This window comes from Chaetodon trifascialis, chromosome 1 (genome assembly GCF_039877785.1).
Source record: "Chaetodon trifascialis isolate fChaTrf1 chromosome 1, fChaTrf1.hap1, whole genome shotgun sequence".
Classification (NCBI taxonomy): domain Eukaryota; kingdom Metazoa; phylum Chordata; class Actinopteri; order Chaetodontiformes; family Chaetodontidae; genus Chaetodon; species Chaetodon trifascialis.
Genome location: NC_092056.1, coordinates 16722990 through 16734094, shown reverse-complemented (window position 1 = coordinate 16734094; position 11105 = coordinate 16722990). Strand labels below are relative to the sequence as shown.

General features: G+C 41.1%; 4 protein-coding genes across 8 annotated transcripts in view; 1 reads left to right on the top strand and 3 right to left on the bottom strand.

The window, feature by feature from the left end:
- Positions 1-11024, top strand: part of cox4i1 (cytochrome c oxidase subunit 4I1) — a 110936-nt gene extending 99912 nt beyond the window's left edge. Inside the window, exons 1-5 of one of the 5 annotated variants that reach the window (XM_070960878.1) lie at positions 7797-7861; positions 8706-8782; positions 10039-10203; positions 10372-10503; positions 10702-11024. In XM_070960878.1, the coding sequence (XP_070816979.1) occupies positions 8707-8782; positions 10039-10203; positions 10372-10503; positions 10702-10838 (510 nt within the window). In that variant the 5' untranslated portion in view covers positions 7797-7861; position 8706 and the 3' untranslated portion in view covers positions 10839-11024. Of the gene's footprint in view, positions 1-7796; positions 7862-8704; positions 8783-10038; positions 10204-10371; positions 10504-10701 lie in introns of those variants that run through there. The other 4 variants (XM_070960905.1, XM_070960899.1, XM_070960890.1 and 1 more) reach the window with 4 other exon arrangements.
- Positions 1-11105, bottom strand: part of def8 (differentially expressed in FDCP 8 homolog) — a 276782-nt gene that overhangs the window by 82366 nt on the left and 183311 nt on the right. The window lies entirely within an intron of this gene.
- Positions 410-2698, bottom strand: gins2 (GINS complex subunit 2). Its single transcript, XM_070968590.1, has 5 exons — positions 2583-2698; positions 2127-2241; positions 1592-1691; positions 1350-1476; positions 410-825 (listed from the first exon to the last, which is right to left on the bottom strand). The coding sequence occupies exons 1-5, from the start codon at positions 2670-2672 to the stop codon at positions 697-699; spliced, it is 561 nt and encodes a 186-aa protein (XP_070824691.1). The 5' UTR covers positions 2673-2698; the 3' UTR covers positions 410-696.
- Positions 4307-7733, bottom strand: emc8 (ER membrane protein complex subunit 8). Its single transcript, XM_070960867.1, has 5 exons — positions 7211-7733; positions 6825-6901; positions 6667-6736; positions 5964-6058; positions 4307-5826 (listed from the first exon to the last, which is right to left on the bottom strand). Exons 1-5 carry the CDS (start codon positions 7421-7423, stop codon positions 5667-5669), a joined length of 615 nt encoding a protein of 204 aa, XP_070816968.1. The 5' UTR covers positions 7424-7733; the 3' UTR covers positions 4307-5666.

The window sequence follows — 11105 nt, the reverse complement described above, 5'->3', positions numbered from 1 at the left end:
AGGCAGGAAGTTACTAAAATCATGTCGTAAAAGAGGAAAGAGGGCTGATGTTCCTGAGCTCATCCTGGCAAAGAGTGGGTCAACCAGTCACTTCTCTTTAAAGCTGTATGACATATATGTGTGCATGCCTGACGCCAGGGAAGCGTTTGCAAATACTTTCTTCGGCTACAGATTTGCAGGCGAACCTCAATCAGTGCAGCAAACCTGCAAAACACAACTCACCTGGAACGCTCTGAGATAGGCAGAGAAAGTATTAAACACACAGGAAACAAACACAATGGTGATTATTCAGCACAGTCGTTCAACATCTGTAATTGTAGGGTCGATTAGAAAAAAGCAGACTTACGTACAAAAACATTTATTTTGTCATTTGAGAAAAAAATATGGCCGTTGACAATGACAATACAGTGAGCATCTTAAGTTAAATAAATGCACATATTTCAGAGAGCAGATCCGTGTGCAGCCTGCATGCTTTTCATGTGTTCGCATTAATGCAGGTCTCCCCAAAAATACCACAAGCCCTTAAAAAGTCTGAGTAAAACTCTGCTTCAGTCAGATGTCTACAGAAATCTCAGATTCTATTTCTGAGAAAAGTCTTTTGGGGAACAAAGGGCCTGGTGAGTTCAGTACCTCAGTCCAAGGCTTTAACTGCAGTCCTCCCAAATTCTCAGGACATGATGGTCTGGATCTTATGGGTCAATAGTCTGATAACTGTCCTTTGCTTGAACCGGGCTGTAGATTGGAGCGTAGCTTGTACATGCAGTTGAGAGAGTCCAGAAGGAACGCTCGTATGGTGTTGATCTCCATCAGCGTCAGGTTGTCCAGCTACAGAGGGGAGGAAGCAGAGACAGACAGGAAACGAGTCAAAATAACATCCTTCTCTCAAGACGGCTCTGGATTTATGCTCGTATCTGCTGGATCTTAATATGACAGTCAAACAGGAAGCAGCAGAGCCCTGAGATGAGGGGATAAATGGATAATCCCAGTTAAGTCCAAACTGCGACCATGGCTGTTAATCCTGTTGATTAAGAAACAATCAAGGCGCCTCCGAGGTTCAACTTGACCTAATGAATGTGCAGAGCTTTCCATCACTTGAAGATGCTCGTTGATGCACGAAAATAACTCCACGGCATTTACATTTTCCTTTAATTTCAACACAAACTCCAGTGGCCATTTGAAATAACTGACTAACGGCTGCGTCGCATTCTGGCAGCAACACGGTTTCCTTCTTTTTTTGTGTTGCCTGTCTGATTTTGGTGCATTCTGGGCATTTTTCCTTGATGCTCCTACATGGGTAGATAGGCTGTGTGGTTAAATGCTTTATCCTCTGATCTGTTTTAATTGTGTACCTTGGCATGAGCCTCCATCTGACTGATGAAGCTGTCGGCGGAGAGGCGGAGTTTGGCAACGCGTGTGTCCCAGATGTCTTTGACCAGCGTGCGGATCTCATCTGCTTTAGGGATGTTGTCAGAAGCACTAGAGGCACACACACAGTGACACGTACTAACTGTTTAATTAGTAGAAACACCATGAGCTAAGACAGAAAGCCACATATTTCTGCATGGGAGTTACTTCAACATATATGACTCACTAGTTCAGCAGCAGCTTGGTCAGCTCCATGTAATAAGGACTGGGGACAGGCGTAAAGGCATCCTCTTTCCTCTCCAGGTCTCGCATCTCCTCCAGTTTGTCTGCAGTGTATCCACAGCAGGCCAGTCAAAACAGTCATTTAATGAACCAAGAGGAAGTAATCAGCATAAATGTTAGCATGTCTGAGATGTGCCAGTCATGATAGTTCCCATTCCAGTATTGGCAGCAACTTCTGCTGAAGATTTGAAAGGTTTTCGCTGACTGCATTGTTGGTTTTTGTTCTGAAATCATGAAGGTTTAATATCTTGAAATTCTGTAAGACCACAGATGAGTGACATAAGGACATGCTGCATGTAATTATTACTCAAAGACACATTTACTACAAATTCTAGGAGGGATCCAAAAGTTTCCAATGATACCTGATATATTAGGCTGAATTTTGTTGAAATGGGTTGAAGTGATTCAACTCAGTTCTACAACTAGTCAATTATCACCTTGAAAACATGTCAAAGACCTGCATGCACGGTCTCTCTCACCAACATCCATCCAGACAGGAGGAACAATTCTGCACTTCTGCCTCTGTTTGAGGTTCAGGGCCAGCCACACGGGAACATCAACAGGCAGTCCGGGGTTGAAGGGACCCAGGTCGCCCTGAGGACAGACGGATTTCATCTGAGAAAACGCTGCAGGTGGCGCCGCCCGATTCCCATCTCGACTGACACATAAACGTGAGTGTTGTGTAGATCACAGCTGGTGATTTGCTTAATGTACTGATGTTACACTAACGCTATTGAGAACACACAGAGAGTGGAAACTTCAGGTCTCAGTGGATGACGATTCAACATCGCACTGCGCGGTTTGGCAAACGCTAACGTCAACTGTTGAGCTAAAGTGGCTAACGCTGTGCGAGTTATCGGTATTTAGCCAAAGCTTAGCCGTTTAACCGTGTAAAATACCGTCTTGACTAGATTAACCGAGTTAAAGTTACTTACCCCGATCAAATACACTTTGTCCAGACTGAAATTTGGGATTATCTTCACCATTTCTTTCTCGGCGAGGAACTCTACCTCCGACGGATCCATAGTTGTGTGTTTGGCTGGATTATTTTATTTCCAAAAACTTTACCCTCACATATAAACTGCTCACTTTTCCCGCGCCGCACGCAGCATGAACCTACGAGCACCACGCGGGATGAGTCAAACTCGTCATCAACAGAAGACGTAATGTTATGGGGAGCACTTGGTGCCGGGTTCACGTTAACGCTGTCTGTTTGTGTGTAATCCCGCGCACCTGTCGTATCTGAGACGTTACAGAAATTGCAGTTTGAGGGCTGTTTGCCGACTCGTCAGGGGTCGCTTGGCCGTGACGACACAGACCAATCCTTAACGTTGTTGCTTTGTTGGCCAGGGACTTCCGGGCCGGAAAGAAAAAGTGGGTCATGTGACAGCGACAACAGTTGCCATTTAGTGCCACTAGGTGGCAGTATTCACCAGGTAATACACAGGAGGCTAATAGTCGCAATGAGTAACATAGCATAACAGCAATGAGAGTTTTTTTTCCTGTCATTTCCATACTCGTGATATCTGCTTTAATCTAGTTTGCAGTATTTATTGTATGTTTTACTTTGATAGGATTTGATAAAGTTAGCCAGCACACGCCATGTACTATGTAGTTAAAGTATTCAGAATGTTTCATGAAGTAGAAGTTACAACTCACTCAAAAAATACTTTCATTATTACAAAGTCCTGCATTCACAATTTGACTTTAGTAAAGGCACACAAGTATTATTAGCAAAATGTATTCATAATGTTACATATTATTTATACTATTTTGTGAGGTTTTCTAGAACAAATTTAATTTGGAAACAGTCTGCAAAGTAATCATAATGAAAATAATCATTTGAAGGAGGCTTGATTCCGCAGAAACTTTTGGTGGTCTTATGAGGACTCTTAACTAATAATTTATATTTCTGTAAGTGGCTGATGGGAGTCAGCACCGGCAGTGGCTGAAAAATGAGCGCATCACTTTCTCCCGGTTCTGTAGTCATGACTACATGATCAGACAGCTTCTCAAAGGAGCCAAAGTGTCTGTCTGTGCAGTAAACCTACTGCAAATGATAGTAAGATCATACTGAAGGTGTGAAGGATTGTCATCTGGGAGATAAAACGCAGTGAGGCAAGACAGAAAGAAGCATGTGGAATTTTTCAGGGCAAAGTCTACGACAGATTAGAGATGGTGGCCCGTATGATAAATTGAAGGCATACAAGGAAGGTGCAGAAGGCCAGCCAAGAGAAAACATTAAGAGAGGAACGGCCGCCATAGTTTCCTGGATATTTTAACGACATGCTCTGTGATTCATCACTTCTGTGTAAGGGCATGGCAGAACATGACATCCAGAACACTTAATTCTGTTAGGAAGTGGATAAACATCTTTAGTTTGTAAACTCCATTATTTTATTAGGAGATTAGATTTAAATTCTTTCTGTCAGTCTTGAACCAATATTCAACTCAGACAAGAGAGATGTGGAAACTTGAAGCACTGCACACACACTGAGAATGGACTGTTCAGTGGATACTTCAGTTTTTGTAAGTTAAAAATAAATACATGTTCATACACTCTGGAGTCTTAAATGACAGAGCGGATGTAATTTTAAAGATTTTAACAAGATAATCGAACTTCTTTGTGGAAAAAGCAGATCAGACACAAACTATTATTCAAAGTAGAGTATTTTATATACATCTTACATGTCTGGAGATGTTTCACAATGAGCAGTTGCTGTGACTGCAGTAATGATACAATTTCCTCATAGGATTAATAAAGTACTGTATTTCTCTATTGACAGTCTTTTTCTGTATTTCTACATTAGTTATGTTACACACATTTTTATTAGAAACTGTCAGGCAAACTGACATAAAAAAGCTGCAGCTCTGAAGCTGATACATGACAAACTTTTATCAACCTTTTCTAACCTGTTGAGGCAGTGGTGAAGGACGCATGGCAAAGTAATTTACCAAATGACGAGTCTGAGAAAGACTTGGATAATTTCAAAAGTCGGGTTCATTGTACATTCAGTTCAGAAAATCTTTGTAAAAAATGTTCTGTCCACACGATTATTTAAGTAATTAGCTCTTACATGAAATCTAACTTAAATACAAACAGATCTATATCATTAATTAAGAATTTACATTGTTTAACATTGCTTATTCAATAGTAGGATTTAGAGTGGTCATTTCAGTATAAATACATACTGTTACCTAATTCTTAAAATAAGATATCCAACACAAAACAAAATTCACACATTCCTGTGATTTGAGTCAGTGCATCGCATTTCTGAAGAAATCTTGACATTCTGAAATGCACCAGTCACAATGACAGCACACGTGCATTGAAGAAATGTTTGTGTGAGCACGAATTATTTAAAGTCAAAGCTCTTGAGTCAATCCTCACATTGTTATTGCTGCAGAAGGACACAGTCTGATGAGACTTTAAGATGCCTGTCTCTCATCTAAATGCTCTGTTTTTTAATCAAACTGCTCACAAACATCTTCAGACAGCAGTTCTACGTGTGAATTTTGTTTCAGGGCTTAAAACAAATTAGAAATTTTATAAAGAACATATATATTTTTTAATATCTCAGTAGTAGAATCGTCACCTACAATTTTTAATAATTTAGGACGTGATCTGTTTATGGCTACTGGCCGTAAATTTAAGAGCAAAAATAGATCAAATACTCTAGAATTTAGCATAATACACACAACTAGGAATAAACACAAACCACTGCAGAAAAAAGGACATTTAAGTTGCATTCAAAAACATAACTGCCTTCATCACCTCAGCATCACCTTGTAAAGGTGGACACATGCCAACGGTGCACCTATGGCGCTTGCCCTTGACAGATTTTGGCCTAACTGGTCGGTGCTCCGCAAGTTCCCGTCAGTACAGGGGCCTTTTGATGAACAAAGACAATGCGTTCAGCACTGTTGTACTGCCGTGCTACATGATGAGTAGCATCATGCATGCTGAAATGACAGCAATATTTGTGTGTGCATGTCCAGGGTCCTCCTGACTGAGAGTCTTAGCACAGATCCAGGACGGACTTGTTGATCACAGGGTTGGTCCAGTCATTCCTTAGATCATCCAAGTGGTTGTCAAAGTCAATCAAGTTCTCGTAGGACCTGCTCTCGAGCAGAGCAGATGTGATCTTCTGTGCTTCACCCCAGTCCTCGAAACAGTCACTGAAGACAGACAAAAACATCAGTTTGGCAAAAAACACTGGAAACATATCAACACAAAGTTCTGTCTTTTGTAGTCTTCCGACATTGTAAGTTAATGAGTCTTGCAGAGAAACAGTTCTTAGCACAGAGACACTTACGAAGTTACTTCTCTGCTTTTCCACTTGTTTTCATGATGATCATAGATGAGCACAATGGGCTCAAAGCAGCTCATTGTTAATCTACCGTTGTCCACCTGAGGGGAAAAAAACAAAAATGACAGGGGATTTAGTGGCAGCTATGATGCTGTGAGATTCGAGGTAATTATAGCACATCTATTAAGTATAGCTTTACAGGACCAGACCAGTGTATTGCAGGTTTTAGGGAAATAACTACCTCTTCTGTATACATTACAATGCTGATAACCATTTTTGAAGCATATTATAACATTTTCAATTTTTTTCTATCACCTTCCAGGCAGCCAGTTGCATTAATTTTGTCTCTTGATTATTAACATATAATTTACAGAAATGTGCTTTATGTAAGTTTCCAATCAAAGTGAAACTATTGTTGCCTTTCCTCAAAATAATATTAGCATTGAATGGCGACATAGTTGAAAAGCACAGGCGGTTTGGAGAAGTCTTGAGGACTGGTGCATGTGCCCGTGGGAAGCACAGACATCCCAAACTTGAGATACTGCTGATTAACAGCAGCCTAATCAATACAAGAACATAATAAACTCACATGACTGATGAGCACACTTGTTCAACTAAAAATGCACCACACGCTTTGGAAAATCAGGCAGTCAGCACTTCATTTACAGCAGAACAGTCCATTCTCACATGCCGAATGATTTAGTATTACCATAACAATTGCTGCTTCGCTGAAGTTCTCAGAAATCCTGGCAGCCACCTTCTCTGCAACTTGGTTGGGTCTGCAAGAGACAGGACCAAACATGGAGTGCATTAGAGTCCAGACTGGTTGAAACAGGGAGGTGTCACTGTCCATCAGGTTGTCCGTACCTTGAATCCTTTGTGCGTTCATTGGCTTGATAATAAGCGGCAATGACATAATTATTTTCTTTACACCAAGTATCGATCTGACAGGAACAGGAGTCATGAGGCCGACAGGAAAGGACAAAAAGACAGCAGAGGTCAGACTGAATTCATTTTCAACAAGCAAAAATAAGACAAGGAACAAGGCTTAGATTCCTATTTATTAAGCTCACATAGTTAAAATTAATGTAACACAGGACTAGCCTGCAAACCTGCTTCAGAGAGCTGTTGATCAAACTGTATTATTTCTTCATGTCTTGAAAGCAGTGGCTTGAGGTGCCATTTAGACTGCATTAATCTAAGCTAGGTGTGCCCAATAAACTGAGTGCACATGTTACTTGACGGCTACTTACCAGCGTTAAAGCTACTTCTAGCATCGGTGCCAAAGCCAGAGTGCCGTGAAACAGCGGCACGCAGTCCACACACAGCACCGGTTCACTGGGACTGTCTTTCTTTCTGTCCTTGGTTTTTTCTGCCACCAGCAAACCATTCACGGCGAAGTGAGGATACTTCGCAGCATGTAGAAGCATTTTACAGTAAGCCTGGCTTGTCAACTGAATAGGCATGTTTATAAGAAACCCGAATAAATCGGTGGAGAGACAGGCTGTCAGAGAAGTTGCTCCGAGGCTACACGATGAGGAACTGTTGTCGCTAGCTAACGTTGCATATAAAGCACGGACAAAAGTAGGTATCAACCTGAGCAGTCACCTCACTGCCACAATATGAGGTTAACGCTGCGCCGTACATGTACGCTTTAAAATTAGCAAAAAGCACGACAGTCTTTTAATACTATATGAATTACTCAGTGTCACGGAATCTGGTCGTGGGTGCTAATCTCTACTCGTACCTTCCACTCGTTCCTGTGGTACCGGTGGTGCCGTAAATCAGGATGGAAATGTCGTAAAGCCAGACCATCGTTCAACCATTTGTCACGTACGTACATCCGTTCACGAACTCACTTCCTTTTAGGACATCGGCGGACGGGAGCAAGGTAAAGACAGCAGGTTGTTTTCTTTTATCGACAGGGTTTTTCCAATCACTTACAAATAAATCACACTCTACCATTTCCTGACACCCCGACATTATATATATCCAATGTATATGTAACGGCTCAAGATGAAGGGGTAATTTTTACAGAACAAGCAAGTGACTTTGTCAGAGCGGATCGGAGCCAGGACGCGCTAACGTACCGGCTAGCTAGCTAGCTTCTAGCATCAGATTCGTGGGGGCAGATTTGTTGCGTAGACATTTAATGTGACGGTGGTCTGCCATAGGTTCATATAAATACAGTCTCAGTCAGTGCGCAAGTACTGAATTGGACAGTATTATCTGGAAGAAACTGGTATTTCTGTGATTGCGTTACCCGGGCGCTTTGACCTTGCGTTCGCAGCTAAGGCTAACATTAGCTTAACAGGAAGGTGTAAGCCAAGGCTAGACCTTTGGTTTGGACACAGTTTCAACATCAACAACTCAACGCACATGCAAGTTAATTGTTCGGATTTTTTTGTTCCTATATATACAAGCTGCTGTGCTTAGTTTGCACGCAAACATGACACGAAACATTGAAAGCAACTGCTGAATGTTGGAACTCCTATTAGAAACTTGCGACGTCATAATTGTCCATGAGGTATACTCACACCTGCTATGTCTAGTTTAATTTTCTAACATTAGAAAATTATTTATTCTTAATCTTTAATGCTTGCTCTGGAAAAAACAAACATAAAAACAACACTATACTTTGTGGGGGGTAAAATTAAAAATAACCTGTTGAATGCTGTCGTGTTAAAATGTATGTAAATATGTTTAAACGCTTGTTAATGTCTCTCACTATAATGATTTTTTTTTCAGAATGCTGGCCACCAGAGCCCTTAGCCTTGTTGGCAAACGTGCCATCTCCACATCTGTCTGCGTACGTGGGGGACATGGTGAGTATGACCTGAAATGTCATGGAGTGTTTTCTATTTTTGGCAGGAGGGGATATCACTTTAATAGACTGACTTGGTACCTCCTATATGTATCATTGTCATTTATGAGACTTTCACATTGATGATTGCATTGGAGTCACTGAGCAACAGCATGTACTTTTCTGAAAGCTAAATCGCAAGTCACCTTTCAAAGGCCCATAAGGTTTCTTTATCTCACAATGCAAAATCTGAAAAGATGGTGTAAAGGACTTGCTTTCTCCTTCCATCTCACCACTACCTGACACCTTAGTTATGTACACCTGGCACTTTGCGTAAGTGAGATCAAAGAATTGCTCCCTTTTTTAAAGATGATGTCCAGCCTCAAGAGAAGCATTTGACTGAATGCAGTGAAAATGTTTGTATCAGCATAGTGTCTTGTGCCAATTACTACACGAGTACTTTGAGCTGGACTGGCACTCATTCAGGTATTACAGATGGCCTACAAGAAGTTCCATCCATCCATTATCTATACCGCCTATCCCTTTCGGGGTTGCGGGGGGCTGGAGTCTATACCAGCTACAATGGGCGAGAGGCGGGGTACACCCTGAACCGGTCGCCAGCCGATTGCAGGGCCCTACAAGAAGTTAAAATATCTATTTCTATTGTCTATACTATTCAGTGGCACATGTACCTTAATGTATTGAGAAATATCAAGTGACCTACTGTATGTTAATGCGTATATTAAGTTCAAGGTCAGGAACAGTATGTAATGTCCCATGGAGGGCAGGGAAGGCTGCTGTACAATGTTCACCACACCAGGTGTGTTCATGGGTTTGCACATCCTCAACCAAATCTGTACAAACTCTGTGTTCCTTGTGAAATTTTATTAGCTAATGAGATCATTCGTAACTAACCTCCAGTGTGATTTCAGGTTAAAGATTAATTTAACCAGAGCAGAAGTTCTTTTTCTGCAACAAAACATCTATATTTTGTACAAGTTTGAGCAAATACTCAAAACACCCACTTCAGAAGCTGAGGAATACAGAATGTGACATGGAACAAGATTTAAATGACAAAGGACATGGCAGTGCAATGCTCACAGCTGTCAGTGCAGTGCTTTCTCTATCAGTGTTTAACCACATAGTCCTATAAAAAAGTAAAACCAAAAAAGAATAGTCTGAGAATACACATGACTTTTTAGAGAAGGCTGTCATGAATGAAGGCATTGGGCTTAAGCAAAACTTATCTGATGAGTCATCCTGTGTCGTCCCTTGCAGGCGTTGCTAAGGTGGAGGACTACACTCTCCCTGCCTACTTTGACAGGCGGGAGAATCCCCTCCCGGATATCTGCTATGTGCAGAGCCTGAGCCCAGAGCAGAAGTCCCTGAAGCAGAAGGAGATGGGCTCTTGGGCTGCACTCTCTAATGAGGAGAAGATTGCATGTAGGACCTAACTGCTTTTTATGAGATGCTTTAATGTCAATATATTTTGGTCATACTGATTTTGTTATCAGCAAGGATTGTATGAATTAATGTTTTAAGAATTATTTTAATAATTTTTAATCTAACACAGATTTAATTATCTGGATTTTGTGTTTTTCCAATGTTCAGTGTATCGCATCAGCTTCAAACAGAGCTTTGCTGAGATGAACCAGGGATCATCAGAGTGGAAGTCTGTGGTTGGAGGGATGTTCTTCTTTATTGGCTTCACTGGCCTGGTTGTGCTCTGGCAGAGGAAGTTTGGTATGTCTTCCAAAAAGTACAGTGACAAGATTGGCGATGTTGAACTTGTAAATCTGTGCAAGGATTGATGCAGTGGTGCTTTTGCTTCCCAAATATGATCGAATCAAGCAGAGATAATCAGTTATCATCTTTATTGATGCTACACAAGTCTAATTAATGCTTGCATCACTTGACACATTTGGTATTGTCTCTTTGTAGTATATGGGCCCGTCCCACACACTTTTGATGCTGAGTACAAAGAGAAGGAGCTCCAGAGGATGTTGGATATGAGAATCAACCCAGTGGAGGGCTTCTCGGCCAAGTGGGACTACGAAAACAAGCAGTGGAAAAAGTAAAGGACCCAGAGGATCATAACACATACTTGAAGATAAAGGCAGACCAACTCAAAAATACAAGAATACCTATATTTCTGTATTTAACATTTGTCCCCATTACCTCAGTCTGTGTATTTTGGAAGACCTCTTCCTCTTAAGGTCATTGTGTAATATAGAAATAAGAATAAACATTGTTAAACTGATAAATCTTCTCAAGTTTTAATTACGTTAACTTTGTGACTCTTAATGCTTTTACATTAAATGACTGTTTCATATCAAAAATGGAGG